Below are 27,482 nucleotides of genomic sequence, written 5' to 3'. Positions count from 1 at the left end.
GACCATTAGTCAGGGATTCTTCAGCTGTGATTCCTGCATAGCAGGGGGTTGGACTAGATGGCCCTTCCAAGATAGCTCAGTCAGTAGAGCATGAGACTCTTAACCTCAGGGCCATGGGTTCAAGCCCCAAGCTGGGCAAAAGATTCCCGCATTGCAGGGGGCTAGAATAGATGACCCACAGGATCCCTTCCAACTCTACAATTCTATGATTCTATGAAATAGTGGGAAAGATACTGAAGCTCTTTGGGCATCAGGGCTTGTTCTGAGCTCAGAGAGTGGACAGAACAAGAGGAAGCAATCAAAAGGAGGAAGGGAAACTACATTTTCTGTGACTCAGCCAAACCCAGTCCCCTCCCCACCCTCCCCGTTCTTCCTCCTTTCTGTGTGGGGGCAAAAAGAGACATTCTGCTTCCCAAAGAAGCTGGTGGAGAGGGATCTCTTTCAAGGAGGTAAGTGACCCTCCCTGGGACATTTTTCTTATAACTAACTGCTTGATAATATTCCAATTTGATTCCTCTAAATTCATTTTTTATTTTTTATGAATTTTATTTATAACCTTTCATAATCACATAAACAAACAAAACATTAAATTAAACATCGACTTCCCTTCCTCCCTTCCATTTTTCCTTCTGATTACCCCTTACTGCTGCATAGTCTAGTTACTCCTTTCCTCCACTTTCTCATTTCCATCTCAATGTAATTATAACTGCTGAATTTATTCTCATCCTGCTAATGTCTCAACCTGTTTGCAAGGTTTCGTCAGGTATTCTACAAGCATTTCCCAATCTTTTTTAAAAAAAATACCACTTCTTCTTGATCTCTTATTCTGCTGTTTAGATTTGCCAATTCTGCATATTCCGTCATTTTCACCTGCCACTCCTCCTTCGTTGGTACTGCTCCCTCCCTCTGTTCATCAGATATTCTACAAACATTTTCCAATCTTCCTTAAGTAACTTTTATTCTTGATTTTTTTATTCTGCTGTCTGCACAGTCCACAATGCAGCTTGACTATTCTGTGCAAAAGGGGGGAGAAAAAGCCAGTAGTTGAATGAAATGAATGAAATGTATTACGGTCCCAGACCAGATTCACATACCGTACTAAGCAAACATAAAATACAATAGAATTAAGTTTGAATTAACAATCGAATATGACAATAAGCAATATGAATATGACAGTCATTAGAAATGTGGTTTAGGTCTTAGTCTCTAAAATATTATCTAGAGTTTGCATCTGAGGCTTTCCCCTCTATTCCCTGGCTGCTGGAGAGACTGGAGTTGTTGTCCAGCAACATCTGGAGGGCCACAGGGGTCCCCCTACCCCTGAATTAGATCAGTTCTCTATCTAGCAGAGCATTGTTTACTCTGACTGTCAGCAGCTCTTCAGGAGCTTTTGGTCCCATGCTGCCTTATCCTTTAAAGTGGAGGTGCTGAAGAATGCACTTGCTCTTCCACTGGGTGATAGTTCCTTCCTTCAGAATGTAAGAAAAGCCTCAGAAAAGTCGGGGTTTGGGGGGTCAGGTAAGTCCCACTGAGAAGTAAGAAGAGGGTGAGGAGTGGAGTGGTGGTGGTGGTGAAAGAATTATCTTATGGTCCTGTGCTTATGTCCACAGAGGCAGGATGGCGAGCAGATTGTGGCTGGTGGCTTGTGCGCTGGCTCTGATTCTGGATGCCGCGGCTCCTCAGGACACGGTGTGCCAAGCAGCTGCTGGCAGAGATGGACACCCAGGGACTCCAGGCAGGGCTGGTCGCCCAGGACAGAAAGGAGATCTTGGCGAGCCAGGTAAGATGCCACTGGAGAGACTGGAGAAGCAAGTGCCTTCATAGGAAGAGAGGAAACAGCCTTCTAAGAAATTTCACTGTCAAATTGTTGCTAGGGTGATCTTTAGTTTGCTTGTTGAATTGTTTCACCGCGGTTGTGTTTTTCATTTTCATGTTTTGCACTATCATTGTAGGTCATTTTGTTAAGGCAATTGATGAATGGAAATTACACACTGAGAGCCAGTGTGGTGTAGTGGTTAAGAGTGGTAGACTCGTAATCTGGGGAACCGGGTTCACGTCTCTGCTCCTCCATATGCAGCTGCTGGGTGACCTTGGGCTAGTCACACTTCTTTGAAGTCTCTCAGCCCCACTCACCTCCCAGAGTGTTTGTTTTGGGGGAGGAAGGGAAAGGAGAATGTTAGCCACTTTGAGACTCCTTCGGGTAGTGATAAAGCAGGATATCAAATCCAAACTCTTCTTCTTCTTCTCTTCTATTTGTTGTAGCAGTAGTAGTAGTAATACCCTGAATGGGAGAGAGAAGAGCAGATATGGCTGCAAGACCTAAGTTTGTGTCTGTCTGTCTGTCTGTCTAACTAACTAACTAACTAACTAACTAACTAACTAACTAACTGTCAGGGACTGGGCAGAGGAGGAATGGTGGAGACTGCCTCCCCATCCTGACCCTTCCAGGGAGGAAGAAGAGGAAGACAGTATAGATTTACAACAAGGGTTTGAGGGAGGTTGCAGCTCAGAGTGGAAACTTGGGAAATCATGAGAGAGCCGGGACAACACCTGGCTGACACATTGTCATTAGAAAGCATTCCTGACCCTTTATCTCCCAGAACCTGGCGAGCCTTAAAAGTAGGAGAGCAAAGAGCTCAAAGACAGAGGGCGCTTAGTGGCACCTGTAGAGCAGACGATGAATGAGGAAGTAGGAGAGACGGGGAGTGGAGATTCACTCAGGGCAACACCATTATCCAAGAGGCTGGGTTCTACAGTCTCTCTCTCTGTAAAGATTGGAATAAAAAAGGACAGTAAGAAACTTTTCCTTGTCTTTATATTTTCCTGGGCAACCAGCCAGGAGTCGCTGACAGCATCCTGACACTAACTAACTAACTAACTAACTAACTAACTAACTAACTAACTAACTAACTATATATCCCCACAATTTCACATAAAATTCCAATACATGATATTTCTTTATTTTTATTGGCTTCCCACCACATTTTCCATGCTGGTTTTTTATATATTCTATCTCATTGCTGCACCCTATCTTCACTCTTTTATATCATAACCATAATACAATAATCTCTAATTATTTCTGTTGCTCATAGTTCAAATCCTGCTCACGAATTCATATACCTGTATATTCCAGCGTATAAGACGACCCGGCATATAAGACGACCCCTGGCCTTTGAGAAGATTTTCCTGGGTTAAAAAGTAGTCTTATATGCAGGAATATACAGTAATAATATTTATTTAAATAGTCTGAAAAAGGCTTCCATTCTTCCATAAAACAGCTGTCATTAAGTTCTCTTATTTTAGCTGTTACCTTTGCTGATCCAGCATACAGTGGTACCTTGGTTTACAAACACAATTGGTTCCGGAAGTCTATACTTAACCTGAAGCGTACTTAACCTGAAGTGAACTTTCCCATTGAAAATAATGGAAAGTGGATTAATCTGTTCCAGACGGTCCGTGGAGTACTTAAACTGAAGCGTACTTAACCTGAAGCGAAATTTCCCATTGAAAGTAATGGAAAGTGGAGTAATCTGTTCCAGACGGGTCCACGGAGTACTCAACCTGATGTGTGCGTAACCCGAACTATGAGTGTAATTGGTTCCGGAAGTCCGTACTTAACCTGAAGCGTACTTAACCTGAAGCAAACTTTCCCATTGAAAGTAATGGAAAGTGGATTAATCCGTTCCAGGCAGGTCCGCGGAGTACTTAAACTGAAAATACTCAGAGCGAGGCATACTTAAACTGAGGTATGACTGTAGCCCATTCTGTCCAACTTACATTTACCCATAGTAGACCCATTGAAATTAATGAACCTCAGTTAGTTGTGTTCATTTATTTCAATGGGTCTTTTCTGAGTAACATTGGAGACAAGCCTTGGCAATGCCTGGGCTGGCCTTATTTCCTTGAGCTGTGACAAGAAACACACACGCTTTTCTGCTTCCCTTTCAGGGAGGGCATCAAGGAGCACAGGCATACAGGGACCCAAAGGTGACCCAGGGCAGCCAGGCCCACCAGGCACGCCAGGTAACCAGGGCTACCGAGGCCCCGATGGCCCCCCAGGCCCTCCTGGTGAAGAAGGAGACAAAGGCCAGAAGGGGCAGGTTGGTGACAGCATGAAGCAGCCCCGAGCCGCCTTCTCAGCCTCTCTGAAGAACCACAAGCCTATTGGCAACGTAGTGGTATTTGACAATGTCATCACCAACCAGGACGATGGTTACGACCTCCAGACGGGCAAATTTACCTGCAAGGATGCTGGGCACTACTACTTCTCCTTCCAGGTGATTTCCAATGGCAACCTATGCCTTCGGCTCATGCATCAAGGCAACCAAGTAGCCACCTTCTGTGACAACAACAAGCAAGGCCTCCTGCAGGTCAACTCAGGAGGGAGCGTCCTGTACCTGGCTACGGGTGAGAGCGTATGGCTGGAGACCGACCCGCAGGGTGGGAACAACATCAACGTCAGCAGCGATGCAGACAGCGTGTTCAGTGGCTTCTTGCTGTTCCCGTCGGGCGCCTGAGGGACAGGGAAGAAGACAAAGACACCCCTTCTTCTCCAAACCCACCTCCCTCTTGCTACAAAGCTACAACCACAAGGACGCTTTTTCCAGATCAGTGTAACTGCATATATACATATGTCTGCTTCCTGGGGATTGGAGGAGAAAGCCACAGAGTTTGAAATTTGAGGGGAAGCCGCCCAATTCTCTCTCTCTCTCTCTCTCTCTCTCTCTCTCTCTCTCTCTCTCTCTCTCTCTCTCTCTCTCTCTCTCCTCTCTCTCTCACACACACACACACACCCCAATATGGAAACTCAGTTAGCCTCTGAAATTCTCACTCCGGCAGATTTTGCTTTGCCATTCCCTGAAAAGAAAATGTGCCCCAAACAGCAGAATGGAAACTCTGCACACAAGTGAAAATGATGTAGATGATAGCATTATAACGAGGAAAATTTGCTTGCAAAAAGGGGTATATTTAGCAAAGTTGAATGCGAAAAGCTGTATATTAGGAGAACTGAAGACCATTAGTGGAAATGTAATGTACACAACTGCATTATATTAGGATACATGTGCTTGCAAAAATGGGCATATCTAAGGAATGTACAAAAAAATGTGTACAAACCTTCATGAGGACTTTTTGATGTTGATTTTTTTTTTAAGTTTGCAATCTGTGGGGAAAGGGGTTGAACGAAACTTATGTATTGAAAAATGAGAAAGTGAGGGGAATTAAAACAGATTTATCCATTGCTAGCCCGCTTCTGCATTCCCCCGCCCAATACATTGAGATTCCCACCTTCCTTCCATCATGGCACCCAAAGTGGCTGAAGAGGTGGCTCCAAACAGGTTTCTCAACCCAACCCAACCCAACCCAACCCAACCCATCCCAACACTGACGAGACCCAGACCTGCTCAGCTTCAGCAAAGTGATGACCTCATGTGTTCCCAGACCACACAGCCTGGGACATTCAGTCTTGTTCCTACTTGGCAATGAATAAATATTCAGAATTTTGAAACTGGCTGTTCAGTGAGTTTCTTTGTGCTGAGACACTATTTATATATATATATATATATATATATATATATATATATATATATATATATATATAAATAAATGTAACCAAAAATACTTTGCATAAGCAACTCAAAAGGGGAAATGCCCAAAGCTGGGGCTTCCTGACATCTGCCTTCCTGATTCTTCGTGGACATGGATGGAGGCAATAGCACTTCCTGAGAATCCAGACAGGGAAACTGGGTAGTCAGGTAGAGTGTCCCTCAGGGTGGTGCTGCCCCGAGAAGAAAATGCAAGCAAGTGATCAGTGGACAACTTGGACATCCTTGGTGGTTGCCGAGATAACAGGTGAATTGAACTGCCTCATATCCTAAGCAGGAAGGATGGCCGATGGCCAAAGATGATGGAGGTTGTAGATCTGCATCAACTGGATGGCTGAGGACATTGGGTTGACTGCAAGGAAGTCTTACCCAGAGTAAACCACTGGAATTCAACAGCCCAAGTCAGCCATGAGTGTGACCTTCAGTTGGTCTATTCCAGGCATCCCCAAACTTCAGCCCTCCAGATGTTTTGGACTACAATTCCCATCTTCCCTGACCACTGGTCCTGTTAGCTAGGGATCATGGGAGTTGTAGGCCAAAACATCTGGAGGGCCGCAGTTTGGGGGTACCTGGTCTATTCTGTGTAGGGTTGGGGACAACCCCCTGCAAAGAATGGATAGGGAACCTCGGGACATAGGTGCCAGATGTGGCCCTCCAGACCTTTCTACCAGGCCCTCAGGACTCTCCCCAGGTCATATTCCTCCATGGCCCTGCTTTGCATTCTTCTTGGGTTTTTTGATGTCTTGAACTCTGATAATGCCTGGATGGAGAATAGAGGTGTGTGTAATTGTATGTAGAAGCAAGTCTAATATACAAAGTTCCATTCATTGTTCCATCTCCTTTTGATTCTGGCCAATGGCACAAGGCTCCTGGGATGTTGCCCAGAAGGGAATGTGACCCTCAGGCTGCAATTTTTCCCCATCCCTGTTGTAAATAAGAATAATGGGCTAGGCACACCTTGTTCTGGCCTGTTTCAGCCACACATTTCTAGCATCCTTAAGCCAAGCTGCATTTTTGGGATCACTTAATACGGATGAGTTTTTTGCTTAATTGTTTGGACCTCTTGAGAATGCATGTTTGCTTTGTAAATTTCGAAGCACATTGGTGGACGATGGGGCTTTCTAGGAATAATTACGATTTATTTTTTTATTTGAATTGCTTCTGTGCTGCTTTTCAAGCTGCTTGCAATAGCTGAATCACAAATAGAAATGACAAAAGAACAATGGGTCTACTCTGAGTAGTTTTGTGTGTGAACTACAACTGAGTCAAAATTTCTCACAAGGCGTTGTTGCTGTTGAAAATTTCTGAGTCTGGTTTTCATCTTCTTCTTTATTTCATCTGTTAAAAACAGAACACAAGAATGTAAAATGAACCCTGCTGGATTCAGCCAGTGGCCCATCTAGTCCTGCATCTTCTTCTCATAGCAGCCAGTCAAAAAAAAGGTCCATTTTTGCAGAACTTCCTCTGGCTAATTTTGATCAATTTTTAAAGTAGTCACTACTTCCTGTCCCATGCACACACACACACACACACACACACACACACACACACACACACTGCCCCACTCAGTGCTAGGTTAGGGACTGTGGAGGATGCAACTTTGCAGCATCAGCAAAAGAAAGAAAGAAAGAAAGAAAGAAAGAAAGAAAGAAAGAAAGAAAGAAAGAAAGAAAAAGAGAGAGAGAGAAAGGAAGGAAGGAAGGAAGGAAGGAAGGAAGGAAGGAAGGAAGGAAGGAAGGAAGGAAGGAAGGAAGGAAGGAAGGAAAAGGAAAAGGAAAAGGAAAAGGGAAAGGGAAAGGAAAAAAGGAAAGAAAGGCTGTGCTATTGTCACTGCTTAATGGCAAGCCCAGGACTGGCCCACCCAGGAGGCAAACTGAGGCAACCACCTCAGGCAGTAGGACCCACCAGGCAGCAGATCCTGATTTTAGATCTTCATTCCCCACTTGCTCCTAATGTAGATCTTCACACAGCCCTTGCAGGGAGGGTGGCTCCATTTGTGGTTTTTGCCTGAGGGACCAAAGTGTATTGGGCTGGCCCTGGGCAAGCCCCACCCCCGCAAAAATGGAGAAATTTGGTGATCGCCTAATTTATTTGCCAACAGATAGAGTGGGGAATTGCAACGTGCCACTTGAGCACAGCTCTAGGATGAATGGTAGCCCCGAACCTCCATTCCTAAATTTGGAGGAAACAGAGTTAGATGTGGAGAGATGTGGGGAATCTTCACATACCCCAATGTGGCCCTCAGAATTGTGTCCAGGCCACTCATCATCTCCCCACATCACGTCCCTCTGTGGTCCTACTCTGTAATCTGTCTGAATATTTTTATCTGGCTGGAATGTGTCCATGAATTCTAATCGTGCCTCTGACTTGCCTGGGTTGATAACAGAGAGGGGCGTATGAGTGCAGCAAAATTTACATCTTTTGCTTCCACCACTAGAATGTGGCCTCTGGAAGGTTGACAAGAAGAGAATGTGGCCTTCAGGCTGAAGGTGGTTCCCCACCTCTCCTGTTAAGGGCCAGAGGCAATTGAGGGTGCAAGATCTTCTCTCTGGTGGATCCACTGCTTTGCTTCTGCTTAATGCTTTGCTTGCATATTTGAAAACAAAGCAAAAATTACAAAGGCAGCATCAGTCTCCAGCGCTCTCTCATCCAAGAGCAAGGCTGCCCCTGGAAGGGTCAGGAAATCTTCTCATGATTCATTGGGGAAACATCAAACAACCATTTTGCACATTTGAAGTTAGATGGACCACAGACCTTTGTGCGGGCCTTTGAGAGATACCCACAAAACTTGTGTTAAGGAGTGACAAGATGACAGAGATAGAGATATATAGTCCATCCGTCCATCAATGAATAATGACATGTTGGTGTGGGCAACCTGTGGCCCTGCAGATGGTGTAGGATTAAAACTCCCAACACCATCCTTGACTGCTGGCCATGCTTGCTGGGTCCGACGAGGGTCAGGGTCCAAGATCTGGAGTCCAACAGCTTCCCCACCCACAATTCACTGTAAAGTTTTTGGGGGTGTTTTTAACCACTTTATTTAGGGAAGGGGCTGTCATACACTGCATGCCACAATCCCCAGCATCTCCAGGTATGGCCATGGGGGCTGCTTTCTGCTGAAACCTGTCCTTCAATTTCTCAGCAGTTTTCTTCTCCCGCAAAAGAGGCATCCATTTCTCTTCCTCTTTCTATCCTCTGCCCCTGAGAATGTCACTGACATTTCCTCTCTCTTTTCATAATTTCTGAATGCAATTTCTTAATTCGAAAATGGATGGAGAATGCTTGCAGGAGAAAAGTGGGAGCAATTTTCGGCGGAGCGGGAGCTCCTGTCTGAAACCCTGGAGAGGTGCCACTAAGCTCAGTTGGTGGAGCATGGAACACTTAATCTCGGGGTCATCGTTTCAAGCCCCCTGTTGGGCAAAAGATTCTTGCATTACAGTGGGTTGGACTAAATTACTTTTGTAATCCCTTCCAACTTTATAATTCCATGGTTCTATTATTCAAATTTATATAAAGAGTATCCCTGTGTGCGCGCGCACACACACACACACACACACACTGTTAAGGCAGCTTCTTGTATTCATAGAAATCACAGAATTGTAGAATTGGGTTGGAAGGGACCCAGAGGATATGCAGCTGTCCCTTATGGGGATGAAACCTGCAGCCCTGGCTTTATCAGCACCACAGTCTACCAAGCTGGGCTAGAGAGGACTATGTCTTCATGCAGCAATGGAGAACCCTTTTAAGCCCAAGGGTGGGTTCCTTTCTGGGCAACCTTCTGGAGTCCACATGCCATTGGTGGGCAGGGCCAGAGGCAAATGTGAGCGGAACAAATACAGTGTGTGTGTGTGTGTGTGTGTGTGTGTGTGTGTGTGTTACTTTGCACATTAGGCTAATTTGTTCACACACTCACACACCCCAACACTCATGCAAACAAGAGGCATTATCATTTTATAGGATGAAGCAAAGGACACTCTCAAGCACACCTTGACCACCTTTCAAGCAGGGGAAACAATTAGGGTACAAAGCAGGACAAGTGTGGGCTAAAGCCTAGGGAGAGGGCTTGTGGTCTGGAGAGAGTTCTGAGGATCAGGTAGAGAGACCTGGAAGGTCACCTTGGGTTCCTGGACCTGAGGTTCCCTCCCGTGTCTTAATGAAAGGGTTGTGGGTTAGTGGTAAAGCATGGACTTTGCAAACAGAATGACCAGGGCTGGGTATCCACCTGAAACGACTGTCAGTGTAGACAATTCTGGGCTAGATGGACAAAGGGACTAAGTGGGCATAATGGAGATTCTTATGTTCCTCTCTAAAGGAAAATAGGACTCTTAATTTTAAAAAAAATGCTTGATCTGTGTTTTGAGTTGGTTTTTTTATAAAAAAAAAAGAATTGTTGACCAGAGAGTTTGCAGATGAATGCCATGAAACCAGGAAAGGGGATGGTCTACTTCCTAATTCTCCCAGGCCACCAACTTCCCTGTTGAGGGTAGTGATGTTGCAAACAGAGTGCTCTACTCCACACCGAGTTGGCCTGCAGTTCTCTGGCACCTCCAAGTTGCCTTCAGGCTGCGAGAGTCTGGCTGGAATCCAATGAGGTAAGAGTGGTCTTTTCAGGGCTTCTCCACCAACAGCATTGACCCCCTGGGATGTCCTTGGAGGGCTGGGGGACTCCCAGAGGAAAGCATTGGGCACTGGAAGGGCTAGGGAGGTCCAGACAGAGAAGGAGAAGTGGATTTAGAATTGGGAAAATGAGAGACTGGGAGAAACCAAAATGGCCAGATCCACGCAGCCCTAACAGCAAGAGATGGGGAAGTTCTTGAATGAAGATCTTGGAGAGCAGCTGAAAAGACTTGAGGGGGAGAAGCTGCAGGCCTGGAAAGGGTTAAACATGCCTCCCCTTCTGCGCTCCAACTCCTGAAGCAGTTAGATAAAATGAAAACACAGGCAGTCTGCAGAGAGTTAACAAGATCTCAAGCTCAGCCAAAGGAGAGGAGATGAGAGTGAGAAGACCTTTCCTCTAGCTAGCCAGCCAGCTTGCCAGCCTCCTTCCATTTTTGGGGTGCAGAGGGGCCAGCTTCTGAGTTGGATACAGTAGCTCTGTCTCCAAAAGCAGTTTGATATACAGGAGCAAACAGGCAAAAGTTCTTCTGTTGCATGATGGAAATAAAGTTCTTCTGTTGCATGCTGCTCCAAAGAAGCAGACACGGAGCAATGGATTCAAACTACAAGAAAGAAGATTCCACCTAAACATTAGGAAGAACTTCCTGACAGTAAGAGCTGTTCGGCAGTGGAATTTGCTACCAAGGAGTGTGGTGGAGTCTCCTTCTTTGGAGGTCTTTAAGCAGAGGCTTGACAGGCATATGTCAAGAATGCTTTGATGGTGTTTCCTGCTTGGCAGGGGGTTGGACTGGATGGCCCTTGTGGTCTCTTCCAACTCTATGATTCTATGATTCTAAACATCGTTGTCCGGCACATTTCTAAAGATCAGGCTGAAGCTGAGAAAACAAGAGCAGGTCAGCCTGGCTTTTCCCAGTCATTTGGCCACTTTATTTTGGATTCCATGAGAGGAGGAAAGGGGGGGGGAGAGAGAAGCTCCTTCCACTAGCCTGCTTTGACCCATCCCCCCCCCGGTAATTGTTTCTGTTGAAAATACAAGGCACAATAGATAATTAATTGGTATGATGAACAAGCTGCTTGCATCTTTTGCTGAGCGGCTGGGTAAGGCAGGAGTGGAGAGAGCCTTTTTCAGTCCCTGGGCCACATTCTCTCAATGACAGGTTTATGGGGGCTGCACACCAGTGGTGGGTGTAGTCACACGTACACACACACACACACACACACACACACACACACACACACCATCCTCCATCCAGGAAAGCAAGAGGCAATATCACACTTCAATGATACATTCAGTCAGGTATAGCCAATAGAGCAGGCTGCAGAGCACAACCAGGGAAGGATGTTGCCTGAGAGAGAGAGAGGGATGCATGCCTTGGGCAGAGTATTAAGGGTCAGATAGAACTGCTTGAATGGCCCCATTCCCCCACCTTCCTCCTGCCTAAATCTGATGTTCACTACCCCCTGGGTGAGGTCTGCTGGAGATAACAGGGACAGTTCTTTTTTTCTTTTTATGAAACTTTAAAGGATGTTCCACTGCCAAGGGACCACTTCTTTCCTTCTTATCCAGCCGGGTGAGGCATCTGTGACTCTAACCCTTCGCCTCCTTCTGCTTCCTTTGCTTGTCTCTGCAGAACAAAGATGGACACAGGAAGATTCTTCAGCTGGGGGTGCCTCCTCCTTTTCTTGATACTGACGGAATCATCTACAGGGGCTGATCCTCCACACTTCTGCTACGGAGCACCAGGACTTCCTGGTGTGCCTGGCCCTCCAGGAAAAGATGGCAGAGATGGGCTGAAAGGATCTAAGGGAGAGCCAGGTAAGCATCTTCTTCCTTCTCCTCCCCTTCCTCCTCCTCCCATGGCCTATGGGCCTGAATAAGGCAAGCCAGGGTTCTTGATTTGGACCACGAGCTCCTTTTCTTTAAAACACTTTCACTGGCCCCACACCCTGAGCCATATATATTGGCAGGTGTTTGGAAGGTAAAGACTCTGCTGAGAAGAAACAATTAGGAGCTTCATGTGCACTCCTGGTTGTTCCTTGGCAAGCATTGCTTGCTGACAGAGTTGATCAGCTGATCGGTGCTGACAACAGAGCCCAGGGCTTGCCGGTCAGAAGGTCAGCGGTTCGAATCCCATGTTGTTCAGTCCCAGCTCCTGCCAACCTAGCAGTTCAAAAGCACGTCAAGTGCAAGTAGATAAATGGGTACCGCTCCGGCAGGAAGGTAAACGGCATTTCTATGCGCTGATCTGGTTTCGCCAGAAGCGGCTTAGTCATGCTGGCCACATGACCCGGAAGCTGTCTGCGGACAAACGCCGGCTCCCTCGGCCTATAGAGTGAGATGAGCGCTGCAACCCCAGAGTCATCTGTGACTGGACTTAATGGTCAGGGGTACCTTTACCTATCTGCAGATGGGAGTTTGGATTCAAATTGCACCTGCAAAGAAACTTATTTTCCTTTGCAGGCAGCTTTGTAGAGGGGAAGAAACATCCATTTGCAGGGATGGTTTGACTCCAAGTCACAACTGCAAATGGACAAAGCAGGGCTCACTGTCAGCATGCAATCAGCTGATTGGCACTAAGAGCAAGGCTCTTTTTTCTCCACTTGCAAGTGCGACAACCAGAAGTTGTCACTAGACTTCATAACGTTGTCAGGCTGGATCTAGCTCCCCACCCTATTCCATGGGACTGCCATAAAGAGGAGAAATAGCTATTTAAGACATCATTCAATCACCTTAACTTCAAGTCAAGATGGGAGAGGGAGAGGATATTGCCCATAAGAGGGTGACATGGCAAGCTCCGCTGTGTACCAACTTCTGTAACAGTATGCTCAGTGAGCCAGTAAGAGCCAGTGTGGTGTAGTGGTTAGAGTGTTGGATTAGAACCAGGGTTCAAATCGTCACTTGGCCAAGAAGCTCACTGGGTGTGATTTTGGGCCTCTCAGCCTAACCTACCTCACAGGGTTGTTGTGGAGATTAAATGAGGAACAGGGACCCTTAGAGAAAAAGGTGGGATATAAATGCAATTAAAAATAATAGTAGCCCTCCACGAGGAAAAGGCAGCCCATGATCAGATCAAGCAGCCCATGCATCTTCCTTTTATCCTCACTAGTTGGAACATCCCTGGGTAGTTCTCCAGCTAGGGAGCTTTGAAAGTACATTTTGCTCCATAAGAAGCTGAGTGTGTATGGCAGCCCCAGATTTGGCACAGACAGGAGGAAGCAGTGTGGTGGAAGGAATGATTGTGTCCTTCATCCCCATCCTCCTCATTCATTCATCCTTTCTTTCCTTTCTCCAATCATGACCTTCACTCCCTTGGTCCCCTGTAGGCCCACCAGCCATTCCTGGAAGTCGAGGTCCCAAAGGAGAGGAAGGAGAACCTGGAGCTCCTGGCCATGTGGGGAAGAATGGGCCTCGGGGCGCTGCTGGAGCTCCGGGGGAGCCCGGCCCCAAGGGGGACAGGGGTGGACCAGGGGAGCCAGGCGGCTACAAGAGGAACCACCAGTCGGCCTTCACAGTGATGCGTCAGACGGCTCAGTACCCTGCCAAGAACGCCCCCGTCGTCTTCAACAGGGCCATCACCAACATTAACCAGGACTACGACCTCAACAATGGCAAGTTCACATGTCGTATCCCTGGCCTCTACTACTTCACCTACCACACGTCCCAGACGGCCAACCTCTGTGTCAACATGTACCTGAACCGGGACAAGGTGGCCAGCTTCTGTGACCACATGTCCAACGACAAGCAAGTCAGCTCAGGTGGCATCCTGCTTCAGATGAAGCAGGGGCACCAGGTGTGGCTTGCAGTCAACGACTACAATGGCATGGTGGGCATCGGGGGATCTGACAGTGTCTTCTCGGGCTTCCTGCTCTTCCCAGACTAGATCCTTGGTGGAGCAGATGAGCACAGCTTTCTTTCCATGCCTTCAAGCTTGGGATGGACACATTTTTTGTTTGTTTGTTTCTAGATGTCTCATTTTTCCAGCCTTAAATTCAGCATGGCCGGGGGATTTGCTTAACCCTTTCTGGGCCAGCCGGTTCCCAACATCCAAATTATTTGAGTGCTTAACCCTTTCCAGGTCCTCCGCTTCTCTCCAGAATGTTCATCTCATTGCTTCCCCATCACAAGCTACAACACATTGTAGAGGGACTAGGTTGGATACTTTCCAAATCTTCAATGCTATGAGTCTTCCCCAAGCTTTGAGATGCAGCTACTTTTATCATTCTTATTCTTCATCCTTGTTCCACCATGTGTTAGCTATTGTGAAATCATGCTCAATAAAGCAACCCTTTTTTTGGCTTCATATTTAGGAATGTGTGAATTTTTAAACCAGTCTAAAACAGTCAGCAGGATTCAAAATGGATCTAAAAGGTTTGTGTCTGCTTTGGAAACAAAGGCTTATTAATTCAAAACAGGTCTCTATTATCTTCTGGCTGCTTTCCCCAAAGACTCAAAGCATGCCACTGAAATAAAAAGAAATGAAAATGAAAATGAGGAATCAGCCACAGAAACAGCCACAACCAAATCACAGCTTTGCCTTTTCAGTTTGGGAGTTTCCAGAGGGAGTTAACACTGAACACAATGGGGCTTGCTTCCTAATTGATAGGATTGTACTACCGGATAAGTACCTTTCTAGTGCCCCCTAGGTCAAAAATTTGTTTATTTATTGCATTTGTATCCCACCTTTTTCTCCAGAGAGCTCAGGGTTAGGGTTAGGGTCTCCCACACTCCTAATTTAATCCCCACAACAACCCTGTGAGGTAGGTTAGGCTGAGAAGCAGCGACTGGCCCAATTTCTCCCTATAAGCTTCATGGCCAAGTGGGGGATTTGAACTCTGGTCTTCCAGCTCCTAGTCTGACATGCTAAACCTACCACCACACTAGCGGTGGGTTGAAACACCTCTCCCAAAAAATGTTGTTAAGAGATGTTGTTAAGAGAAATGTTGTTAAGAGAAATGGTTTGAACCAGCCTTCCCCAGCCTGACAGCCTGCAGGTGCTTTTGGACTGTGACTCATCCCTGAGCACTGAGCCATGTTGGTAGGGGCTGATGGGAGTTTGGACCCGAAAGCAGCTGGAGGGCCACCGGTTGGCTGTCACTGGTTTGAACCTGCTGCAAGTGTGATGCAGCTCTAATCGAAGCGTCCTGGCATTCCAGAGCGGAAGGGAAGCATGCTTTGGACTCTGCCAACAGCTAAAGGTACACTATAAGGTTACACCATGGCAAGGAGAAGACCAGTCTGGCCCTATCCATCAACCAGGGAAGGAGCAGCTGCAGCGATCTTCCTTCCACCATCACCCTGTCCAGAAGGAAAACTTTGCTCTAAGTGCCAGTTGCACTAGAACTTCAGAGCTGAAGCAAAGCCCACTGTGATCCCATCCACTGGCTAAGAGGATCCCCTGCACTGGCTAAGAGGAAAGGGGGCTAGTGAGCTGTATAGGTTTGGGAGCTGGGTATATTTAGAATGGAGAAGAGAAGATTGAGAGGTGGCATGATGTCGATCTTCAAATATCTGAAGGGCTGTCCCATGGAAGGTGGAGCCAACTTGTTTTCTGCTGCTCCAGAGGGTAGGACCCGAACCAATAGATTCAAGCTACAAGAAAGAAGATTCCAACTAAACGTTAAGGAGAACTTTCTGACAAAGCTATTTGTCAGTAGAATAATGGTGGGTGGTGGGCTCTCCTTCTTCTCTGGAGGTTTTTTAAACAGAGGTTGGATGTCTATATGTCGGGGAATCTTTAGCTGTGATTCCTTCATTGCAGGCGGTTGAACTAGGTGGTCTTTGGACTAGAGGGTTCCTAAGATTCTAGGATTTTACCCCTTCAAACCACACTGCCTCATTTTTCATCATCAGAACAGTTAGCACGTAGGAACAGAGGAAGCTGCTTTATACAGAGACAGACCCTTAGTCCATCAAGCTTAGGTCAGATTCACGCTAAACAGTAGGAGGAACTTTCTGACGGCAAGAGCTGTTTGACAGTGGAAGGTGGTAGATTCTCCTTCTGTTGTTTTTTTTTTAAAAAAAACAGAGGTTGGGTGACCATCTGTTCGGGATCCTTTAGCTGTGACTTCTGCAGAAGCCCATCCAGGTCACAACAGAACAACAATATAGACATAGCTTTATTTTATTTTATTTATATATCGTCCTATACCCAGGGATTTCAGGGCAGTTTGCAAAGTAAAATCAAGATATAAAACCACAAAATACATGATAAAAATAACAACAACAACCCAATAGCTCCGCCCCACAAAAAAACCACATTTTAAAAGGGCATAGGATGTAAATCAGGTCAACCAAAGGCCTGGTTAAAAAGGAACAAGGTGCATTCCACAGGCGGGGAGCCACTGCAGAGAAGGCCCGTTCTTATGTTGCCACCCTCCAGACCTCTTGAGGAGGAAGCACACAAAGAAGGGCCTCAGAAGATGATCTCAGGGTCTGGGTAGGTTCATATGGAAAGAGGCGGTCCTTGAGGTATTGCAGTCCTGAACCGTTTAAGGCTTTATAGGTCAAAACCAGCACTTTGAATTGGGCCTAGAAACTAAATAAATAGCTTTAGAGCAGGCACTCCCAAACTGCGGCCCTCCAGATTTTTTGGCCTACAACTCCCATGATCCCTAGCTAACAGGACCAGTGGTCGGTGAAGATGGGAATTGTAGTCCGAAACATCTGGAGGGCTGAAGTTTGGGGGTGCCTGCCTTAGGGTGTTTCTCAATAAACAAACAAACAAAATACAAAAGCAATTTCCCAGGTGTTTGGCAACCTAACAATACTATGTTTATCGTACAACAGCGTCTACTTAGAAGGAGGGAGAGGTAAGTCTATTTTGGTTTTGTTCCTCTCTTCCCCAATAAATCCAGTTCTCCACATTTACACATCATCTTTCAATCCCTTTTTCTTTTCTTTTCTTTAAAAAATGTCCTCGTAACAATTCACCAGCATTTTAGAGCAGATTTCTCCTGATATCTGATGGGTTCCCACATGGAAGGTGGAGCAAGCATGTTTTCTGCTGCTCCTGAGGGTACGACCCAAACCATTGGAGGTTTTTAAGCAGAAGTTGGATGGTCACCTGTCAGGGATTATTTAGCTGTGGTTCCTGTATTGGGTTAGATGATCCTGGGGCCCCTTCCCATTCTACAATTCTACCTTGGGTCTTGAGAACACCCAATGAAGCCAAATGTTGGCTGATTCAGGTAAGACAAAAGAATGTTCACACAGGGAGGGTGTGGTCTCCCACAAGAGGCAGTGATGGTCTCTAAATTGGATTAGCAGATAAAAACTCAGTTAAGAGGTATATAAAGTGGCTATGTTACCCCTCTGAGTACCAGTTGTTGGGAATTACCAGTGGGGAGAGTTGCTGTTGCACTCAGGTCCTATTTGCTGTCTTCCCATTGAGGCACCCGGTTGGCCACTCTGAGCAGCTTAGTGTACAAGTTGGGCCTTTGGCCAAATCCAGCACGACTCTTCTTACGGTCTTATGGCTGAAAAGAGTGCTGACACCCAGGAGACTAGCACAGAGCATCATCAAGCCCAGAAGCACCAGCTGTGCCCTTGTGGGTTTCCGCCAAACCACAAGCCATTGGGGAAATGTCCTTGCTCGGAAAACGCCTGACCAGGCAGGGGCAGGTTCCCCATATTTCTTGCGCAGCTTGCACAAAGGACCCCCAGAAATAGCACCGCACTTCCCCGTACTGTGTGGATGTGAAAGTTCTGGTGTGTTTGTGGAAGGAGGGAGAAGGAGGGTAGCCAAATGGGGGAAAAAGGGAAGCAAACTCCAGTTTCCCTTTTGTTGCAAACCCTGGGAGATAGGAGGGAGGCAGACAACACATAACTCATGGGGGGAGGTGTTTCTTCTTCCTGTCTCTGCTGTGTGAGCATCCTCAGTGTGGGCCTGGAGCGTGGCGAGTCTTGCTGTCCAGAGATTCTTTGAGCCGCTGCAAGGTAAGAGAAAGCCGTTCATTGAATTATTTCCCCTTGCATTCGAGATCTGCCTTTGGTGGGGTGAGGAATTGATGGCTGCTGGCCAGAACATCTCCAGAGGGAGATCCAAAGAGGGCACTGGTAGATAGGAAGCTCCCTTGCCCCAAGTCAGAAGACTAGTCCATCTAGCTCAGTATTGTCTACACTGATTGGCAGCGTCTCTCCAGGATTTCAGACCAGGAGTCTTTCCCAGCGCTAACCCGGCAATGCAGGGGATTGAACCTGGGACCTTCTGCGTGTAAAGCAGATTGTCTACCACCAATGACTACACTAAATCACACAGAGCAGCACCATGCTAGAATCTCTCTCTGTGTTTTGTTCATACAGGGAAAGGGTTTCTATAAGGCATGGCTTTCTATCATGGAAATGCCAGCACTCTGAATTTAGCCCCAAAGCAAATTGGCAACCAGAAGGGTTCTCTCGGTGATGGATTGATATGGTCTAAAAGGGTAGCACCAGTTTAGAAAGGAGAAAGGTAGTTCACACAGAGGACAGATAGCTTGTGTGAGGATCCATGCTTCATTTCATCCAGCAGCATCAATAGCCCTCGGGGTGTCACTGCTGTGGTCAAGAAAAGGGGATGAGACTCTGGAGAGGCTTGTTTTGCAAAGCTGGGTTGACACCAGAGAATTAATGTGCATGGGAAGAGATTTGCTCTACAGACAATGCCGGGTCCTAAATAATAGGAACACAGGAAGCTGCCTTAGACTGAGTCAGAGAGCATTAGTCCATCAAGCCCATTAGTGTTCACACCGACTGGAAGCCACTCCCTAGGGTTTCAGGCGCATGGCATTCCCAGCCCTAGCCGAAAATGCCAAGGATTGAACCTGGGACCTTCAGGATGCAAGGCAGATGCTCTGCCACCAGGTTGCAGCCTTTCCCAGTCAGAGTACTGAGCTAGTTGGAGGAAGCACGTCTGCAGACCCTCCAAGAGTCCCTATTCTCCAGCAACCGCGCCAGATTTACAGAAGCCATCCCCGTTTCTGATTTGATCCCCGAATGTCCCACTTTTTCTTATAACGTCCCTATTTTCATCTGAGAAATGTTGGAGGGTATGTGAGGGTACTCTTCTTGATGTTAAGTTGGAATATCCTTTCTTGCCATTTGAAACCATTGGTTCAGCTCCCTACCCCCTGGAGCCACAGAAAACAAGCTTGCTCCATCTTCCGTGTGACAGACAGATGTCTGAAGATGACCATTAGATGTCCTCTTTTCCAGGCTAATCCTAAGACCCCTAAGATCCTTTTCACATGCACCGCCATCAAGGGAGGCATCCCCCATCCTATATTTGTGCCTCTGGTTATTCTTGCCTTTGTGCGTTGCTGGTCTCCCAGCTGGGTGCTCCTGCTTTCTCCCTTTACCTTTCCAGGATGCTGAGTCCCAAGAGGTTGGCATGGGCAATGCTGATGTGCCTGAATGCAGCCTGGCTGGTTGGTGCTGACACTTGCCGGGGGCCCCAGCTCATCCCAGGGACTCCAGGCATGCCAGGTGCCCCAGGCTCTGATGGCCACGATGGAGTTCCAGGGAGTAAGGGTGAACGAGGTAAGGGGCAGGTTGACTTGGCGGGAGGCATGGTTTCTTTCTCACTATGGTTCTCGTCCACAGTGCAACGTGAGCACCTGAGCTGGAAATCTGTCCCAACCTATCAGGGAGCCAATCTACTGCATGACGGGGAGGCAGGGAAGCAGCAGGTGGGGTGGTGGGGAGCTGGCATGGAGTTTTGAGGAGGGGTCCTTACCAATAACCGTCTATTGGCATAGCTGCCAAGTACTCCGTATTTCCCGGGAAACCCCCGTTTTTCCTTACCGTTTCCTGACGGTCTTCCGTTCCAGCTCCTCTCCCGTTAATCTCCCTTATTTTGGCTCCTGTCGGTGGCAATTTTTCTGGTGTCGCTTTGCCCATCGATGGGCACCAAAAATGGTCGGCGCCAGAAGTCGCATCTATGCATATCCGGAAGTGCGTAGGCACAACTTCCGGTGCTGGCGCCGGCCATTTTCGTTGCCAATCGATGGGCAAAGCGACACCGGAAGTTGTGTCTATGCACTTCCATACATGCGTAGATGTGACTTCCGGTGCTAGCGCCAGCCATTTTTGGTGCCCATAGATGAGCAAAGCAACACCGGAAGTTGCGTCTACGCAACATCCAGTGTCGCACGGCTGCCGATCCTGGATTTCTCCACGGCAACCACGTGGTATGTCTATTGGTAAGGGCAGGCATCCCCAGACTTGGCACGCCACCTGTTTTGGGACTACAATTCCCATCATCCCTGACCACTGGTCCTGTTAGCTAGGGGTGGTGGGAGTTGTAGTCCCAAAATAGCTGGAGGGCCGAGTTTGGGGATGCCTGGGTAAGGGCATGCTGATAGTGATTTCCCAAGACATGAGCCACATTCTCTCAACATCACAGGAGCAGCTTGAGATAGAAAGAGAGTTATATCCAACCAAGTCCTACTCAGAGCAGACCCCATTGCAATTAAGAAACCTATGTGAGCCATGCAAATTAATTTCAATGGGTTTACCCTGAGTAGGATTAATATTGGCTAAAAAAAATTGAGAGCTCTCGGCTCAGCTCTAATTTATCGATTAGTGGCGTTGGCAGTTCCACATAGAAACAGTTCCCTTATTTATGACATCAATACCCCACATTTCCTGCAAGGAGGCTAAGGCAGTGTGTACAATTTTCTCCTTCCCCATCTTATCCTCACAAAAAACCCATGAGGCTGGTCAGGCTGAGGGTGCCCAGTAACAGGCCCAAGGTCACCCAGCAAGCTTCGTGGATGAGAGGGGATTCAAATGCTGGGCCAAGCCTGACCAAGTTGATAACACAGGTTTGTCCACACACACCACACCTCTTATTGGGATTGTGAATATTGTACATCAGGAAGCCATTGGATGAATGAAAACTGGCTCTTGTGTTGAAATAAAAAAAAATCCAGTCCAAAAATATGGTTCAAAAGCTTTACTTGCAGAACTTAACACCAAACAATTTAAAATGATAAAAGTTACATTCATAATTTCTTATACTGATCCCAGCAAAAGGCATAATATCGTAGATTACAAATATCTTGAATTTTGAGTTTAAAATCAAAGCTCCATCTCTTCTCCATTGCAGCCTCCATTAGCCTCAGGCTGTTTGTGAGAGACAGAGATTCACACGTCCATTCTCTTCACTAGCTTGGAACAAAGAGAGCACTCCACCTGAGATGGATGCCTACAGATTAGCATATGCATAGACCTGTAATACTCTCTCTTTCCTGTGACTTTAAGCACAAAGCTACAGTGCCATGTTAAAACTCTGATTAACCTGTCAGGCTCTTCTTCATCTTCAATGTAAATTTCCAGCCATACTTCACAGTGCTATAGAGGCACATTATAGATTTGTTTTCCATTTCAACATACATTAAACAATTCGACTTAACACCTCTGCCTTCTTCTTTCCTACTTCTCATAGGTCCTCCTGGGGGTGTTGAAGCAAACAGGGATTCGGGGGAACCAGGGGAGCCAGGGGAGCCTGGTTACCCTGGGAAAGTTGGGCCCAGAGGACCAGCAGGGTTCAAAGGCCCCCCAGGATCTCCTGGCCCGCAAGGAGCCAAAGGAGAATCTGGTGACTACAAGACCTCGCTCAAATCCGCCTTCTCAGCCTCCCGAGGCATCTCCATGCTGCCGCGGCGTGCGCAGCCCATCCGCTTTGACCGCGTCCTCACCAACGTCAATGGCCACTACGAGAGCCGCTACGGGCGTTTTGTCTCCAACATCACCGGGATTTACTACTTCACCTACCACATAACCTCCCGGGGCAACCTCTGTGTCCAGATTAAGAAAGGCCAAGGCAGCCGGGGTGAGAGGGTCGTAGCCTTCTGTGACTACGTCTACAATGCCTTCCAGGTCACCACGGGCGGTGTGGTTCTCCGCGTGCAAAGGGGCGAGTCAGTCTGGTTAGAGCCCACAGAGAAAAACTCACTCATTGGGGGCACGGAAGGGGCAGACAGCATTTTCTCCGGGTTCTTACTCTTCCCTGTTTAGCTAGAGGAACCCTGGGACCTGATTTCCTGCTTGCTCTCTCCACCAGACTCCACCCTCTGCTGCAGGTCTGGTCTTAGGAAACTGCTGGCCTGGGTGGAGCACTAAGTATGGGAACTGCAATGCCCTTGCCTCTCTGAAATGGTGCAGCCTTAATAGGTGATCGTTGATAGGTTCTTTCAATAACCACTAAGCCTTTTTCAAAAAAAAACCCCACCCCACCCCATCACAAGAGGTCTCTGGAGTAACTTTGTAAACAATTAAACAATCACTTGTGCTTTGGTTTGGAGAGTTATTGTCAAGTGCATCAGAAGGATGAGAGACATGGTTTAGTTAGTCACCACAAGGTGGCAGCAGATACCTAGGGATAGCTGACCCCACTTGCTACAGTATCTAGCAAGCTTTGGCCAGGAAGAAAGTTTCCAAGAAAAGGGAATTTATATACTCTAGAATCCTGACATAAACAGTACTATGGCTGGGGTGGGGAAAGCCTTTATTTCTTTTAGAGCTGTCACAAAACCCACTCCTAAAAAAACCCCTGATCCCACACGTAGATTCACTGCCTCAGTGAATTCCGTGGGAAGCACATTTTTGCAGTTCCTTTCCCTGAAGGGTCTGAATGCAAAGTTATTCCAGATAAGGACGTCCGCAAAGTTCAATCAAGCGGGGCTTGGAAACCAACTTTCAGAGGTTTGTTAAAATTGACCTCAGAACTAAGGGAAGCTTAGACAAGCAACTAAGATCACTTCTGGCTTTGGTATTGATTGGCACCAGAGGAGTGACCACAGCGGGCCCAGCGCACAAACCCCACCTCCAAAGCTCCTGACCCAAACACATTCCCCTTCAGGGAAAGATTGTACCTCCGTGGTAGAACATCTACTTTGTATGCAGAAGGTCCGAACTTTGATCCCCAGCATCTCCAGGTGGAGCGAGAAATGTGCCTAAAATCCCGGAGAACTGCTGCGGGTCAGTGTAGACGGTGCTGAACTAGATGAACCAAAGGTATTACTCCATATAATGCGGCTTCACATTTTCCTATTCCCCCTTTCCTTATAGTTTGAGGGTATAGTTTGGGGGTAGTTTGGTTTGTTGGGCAAGGCCCCACCCCAAGGTTCTCCAATTTGGCTTACAAGGCCATTTCTCTCAAACCACACCCACCGGCCCCATACCTGATGTCATATTATCTATTTATTTGTTTATTGCATTTCTATGCCAACTTTTTTCTCCAAGGAGCTCAAGGCAGTGTGCGTGGTTCTCCTCATTCCACATGGCCTAGAAATCACCTCGCAGAGCCACAATTCCCAGAGTTCCCTGGGAAGAGGGATCGATAAACCACTCTGGGAATGGTAGCTCTCAGAGGGGAACAGAGATGCTCCTAACAACTCTCAGAACCCTTAAGAAACTACAGTTCCCAGGATGCTTCGGGGTAAGCATCCATGACTGTTTAAAGCAGGCATCCCCAAACTGTGGCCCTCCAGATGTTTTGGCCTACAACTCCCACGATCCCTAGCTAACAGGACTAGTGGTCAGGGATGATGGGAATTGTAGTCCAAAACATCTGGAGGGCCGAAGGTTGGGGATGCCTGGTTTAAATTGATCCAATACGGCTTTAAATGTATGGTGCAGATGGGACCATTGTCATCCTTGGGGTGTTGCTGGGGGTGGCATTTTCCTGGCTTAGGTCTCGCTTCATCTCCCTTCCTCTTTCTGCGCTACTGCCTGCAATGAATCCCCTTTCTCACATCATTGTTCTTCTGGTCATCAGGGCTAAAGAGCTGCTCCACTCTGGACCAGTAGGGAAGGGGGTGGGGGGGGGAGAGAGAGAGGGGAATTGGGTTTGGTTCACATTTCCATGCAGCCCTACCTCATAGCTGCCAAGTTTTCCCTTTTCTCGCGAGGAAGCCTATTCAGCATAAGGGAAAATCCCTTTTAAAAAGGGATAACTTGGCAGCTATGCCCTACCTGCTTGCCACTTCCTGAAGCAGCATGCAAACCGAAACTCATCTCTCCTTCGAATTCCAAAGCTCTCCGAATTTTGTAATTTAGTTCATCAACCAAAGCATGGTGTGTGTGTGTGTGTGTGTGTGTGTGTGTGTGTGTGTGTGTGTGCAAGTGTGCATAAGAAGGCATTCATTAATAAGAATAACATGCAAAAATGCAAATATTAGTGGAAGTTCTAAAATTGTGCTAAATTATGTATCTTGGAACTACACACTAAGATTCATAAAGACTTTTTTAAAAAAAAAATACAAAGTGTTGCAAAAATGTAAGTTGAGATTCAGGGGACCGGGGGGGGGGGGACAGAAGCAGAGAAACAAAAATTGACAGGTTTATCAACCCCTCACTGGGAGAGTCTTTCCGAATTTCACTTCTGGGGATGCAAGGCTGTTTGTTCCTGGGGGAGCCTTCCTTTCAAAAGGGCTGAATGAAAGAGGCTCTCTTGCAATGGGGTTCAGGGGGGTGTATTTCGACCTAGTGTCATCCCTTGATTCCAGGACGAGACAAAGAGAGGGGCCAAAGCCATGATTATCTCCCATTTTCCTGTGCATGCCAATCGAAGACGGGCATGGAGGGGTTAATCCAGGGACGACACACTCTCTTGCACGCACACACACACACACTCCCGCCAAGCCGCTTCCTTATGAAAAGCAGGCTTTGTGGGTCTTAAGGAGCGTTGTCTCTCTGGGAACGAGCACGCCTGTGTGTTCCAGATATTAAATTACTCATAAAATATTTGTCCTGTCCCTGAGGCGGTTCGCCAGCCCTCGCCGGCCACCGCTGCTGACGTGCTGCTGCCTGTCACCTCCTGCCCCGAGGTCAATCCTGCCAAATTGAAAGCAACATCTTTGAAAAGGAAAGCCGGTCTTGGCCAAAATCAGCTTCCAGTGTGGGTATTTGGAGAAGGGGAGGGGAGTGACGCCAGACATCCTTCACAACTGCTCCATCGCTTGCGTGGATAGGCCTGCCCTGCCAGGCCACCGAACATTTGCTTCTCTGTTTGTGGAGGAACAAGGACCACCAGGAGAACTTCATCATCAGGTTGCCCTTCAACAGACACACAAACCACCTGACGCTGCCCAGTTGCATCGCTAACTGGCCAGAGCTTTGACCGCCAACTGGGGGCCTCTGAGGCCCATTGCACGGGCAGAGGCCATCTGTGACCTAGAATCTGCCACGGCTGCCAAGGCGAGATAAAAGGTGGCTGCTCTCCCTGGGCCGAGGTTACCATGGGGACGGCCAGAGAGCAGCGTGCCTGGCCTGCGTTCAGCTCCAGGCATCCCTACCCAGCATGCCTTGCTGTCAGCCCCAACTCCTTCCGCTCTGTTTCCTTTGAGGCCTTCACATCACCACGCTGCCTTTCCCTCTCCGTACAAATGGCCTCCTTTGTCCTTGCAGGAGGGGCTGGCCCCCAAAATGTGCCCTCCCCTCGGCCGGATGGGCTGCAGCGACGGGGATGGGTTGGCCAACAATGACAGTGGAAACAGGTGGGAGTGAGGTTCGAATCTTGAGGCGCTGTTGAAATCCGAGCCTCGGTGCTTCGTCGACCAGACCACAGCTGCCGAGGCTCCATCCGCATTGTGAAGCAGCGTTGTACCGCTTTAAACAATCAAGACAATCCCATGTAGGGTGCTGAGAGATGTTAGGAGACATGGCTACATTTCCCAGATCCATTTAACAACCAGTCCCTCTTCCCAGCACCCTTAAACTATGAGGGTTTCTAGAGACGCAAGATGGAGCAAGCTTGTTTTCTACTGCTTCAGAGGGTAGGATCTGAATCGATGGATTCACGGCAGCCAACCCAGGCTTCCTCAACCTCGGCCCTCCAGATGTTTTTGGTCTACAACTCCCATGATCCCTAGCTAGCAGGACCAGTGGTCAGGGATGATGGGAATTGTAGTCTCAAAACATCTGGAGGGCCGAGGTTGACGAAGCCTGAGCAAACCCAATGCCTTGTAGGAAGACCAAAAGCAGGACCCCCCCCAGCCCACAAAAGTAATTCAGCCCAGCAGGGGTCTTAATCTGGCTTGCTTGGCTACTTTCCCCAAAACCCACCCACCTGCCTCACCTGTGACATCAGGTGTGAGACAGGTGAAGGCGTGACTGCGATTGCTTTGAAAACTAAATAAAAAAATTCCTTCAGTAGCACCTTAAAGACCAACTAAGTTTTTATTTTGGTATGAGCTTTCGTGTGCATGCAAGTAGGCTTGGAAATTAAACAAAGGGTCTACTGGTTTCTCTTTAAGGTTTCCAGACTCAAAAGAGAGCAGGGCAATTAAAGGCACAGAAGTCCTGTCCTCTATTGAGTCTGGCAACCCTATTTGCAAGTGGCTTGTTTTGAAACCGCTTGCAAACCAACTTTGAAAGCCAGCCCCCTCCAAGTTATTAGCTGACTGACCACTCTCACCTGTCAAAGTTGGCTCTGAAGGGTGGGGAAAGGAAGGAGGCAGCCAGCAAGCCAGATCCAGTTACCCATGCCTGATTTAAATCGTTTCTAACACTGCTTCACATTAAAATGAAAGAAAGTTGTAAACCCTGTATCCTTAAAACATCAAACGTAACGTTACAGAATATAAAAAACCCATTACAAACAAAAATCAAATACAGTAAAGATTCGCTTGTGAAGAAGCACAATGAACAGAAAAGCAACATATATCTATCTATCTACCTATCTACCTATCTATCTATCATCTCCCCATTACAAATGAAAAATCAAACACAGAAATACAGTTTTAATAATCCCACTTTTAAAGCAGCCAAACATTAGAACTTCCTGCTGGAACAATAATGGGGAAAGATTGTGAGTAGTGTGAGCTTTTCAGAGGGGTGCTCACATGTTGCATTCAACAAGTGCACAATCTGTGTGCTTGTGACACAAACGAATACTTGAGCTGTACACTCGTACAGTTATTCCTATGTAGCAGTCAATGAATGTGCAGTCTGTGTACATGCTTGCAAAGGAGCTGAGCCGTGCAAACAAGTAAGTGTACACACATTCACACAATCACTTGCACATGTTTAGAGGCAGCTTGTACCTGTGTACATTGTGAATAGAATCAGAAGTTTTATCGGGGATACTGTAGCAGCAGGTTTCCTGTATTTAAAGGGGGTCCAGTTAGATCATTTTTTATTTCCCTTCTTTTTTTCCCTAGATAGAGACATTCATTTCCATTTATGGAAGCAATTTACCACCTCCACTGACCTAGAGTGACGTATAACCACACCACTAAAACAAAGCGTTTGTTCTTAAAAGCCCTTAATATCAATTA

At 47.2% G+C, this 27,482-nt stretch overlaps 3 protein-coding genes across 3 annotated transcripts; all 3 read left to right on the top strand.

Annotated features, from left to right (window-relative positions):
* The first annotated feature begins 320 nt into the window (after positions 1 to 320).
* C1QA (complement C1q A chain) lies at positions 321 to 5,506 on the top strand. Its single transcript, XM_035121086.2, has 3 exons — positions 321 to 449; positions 1,611 to 1,780; positions 3,949 to 5,506. The coding sequence occupies exons 2-3, from the start codon at positions 1,618 to 1,620 to the stop codon at positions 4,515 to 4,517; spliced, it is 732 nt and encodes a 243-aa protein (XP_034976977.1). The 5' UTR covers positions 321 to 449; positions 1,611 to 1,617; the 3' UTR covers positions 4,518 to 5,506.
* A 4,536-nt stretch (positions 5,507 to 10,042) lies between these two features.
* On the top strand, positions 10,043 to 14,521 carry C1QC (complement C1q C chain). The gene is made up of 3 exons (XM_035119180.2): positions 10,043 to 10,195; positions 11,852 to 12,036; positions 13,545 to 14,521. Exons 1-3 carry the CDS (start codon positions 10,191 to 10,193, stop codon positions 14,099 to 14,101), a joined length of 747 nt encoding a protein of 248 aa, XP_034975071.1. The 5' UTR covers positions 10,043 to 10,190; the 3' UTR covers positions 14,102 to 14,521.
* Positions 14,522 to 18,002: 3,481 nt separating this feature from the next.
* On the top strand, positions 18,003 to 23,667 carry C1QB (complement C1q B chain). The gene is made up of 3 exons (XM_035119156.2): positions 18,003 to 18,156; positions 19,565 to 19,737; positions 21,647 to 23,667. Exons 2-3 carry the CDS (start codon positions 19,566 to 19,568, stop codon positions 22,216 to 22,218), a joined length of 744 nt encoding a protein of 247 aa, XP_034975047.1. The 5' UTR covers positions 18,003 to 18,156; position 19,565; the 3' UTR covers positions 22,219 to 23,667.
* Positions 23,668 to 27,482: the final 3,815 nt, after the last annotated feature.

The sequence above is a fragment of the Zootoca vivipara genome, chromosome 6 (genome assembly GCF_963506605.1).
Source record: "Zootoca vivipara chromosome 6, rZooViv1.1, whole genome shotgun sequence".
Taxonomy (NCBI): domain Eukaryota; kingdom Metazoa; phylum Chordata; class Lepidosauria; order Squamata; family Lacertidae; genus Zootoca; species Zootoca vivipara.
This window is presented reverse-complemented; position numbering and strand designations above follow the sequence as displayed.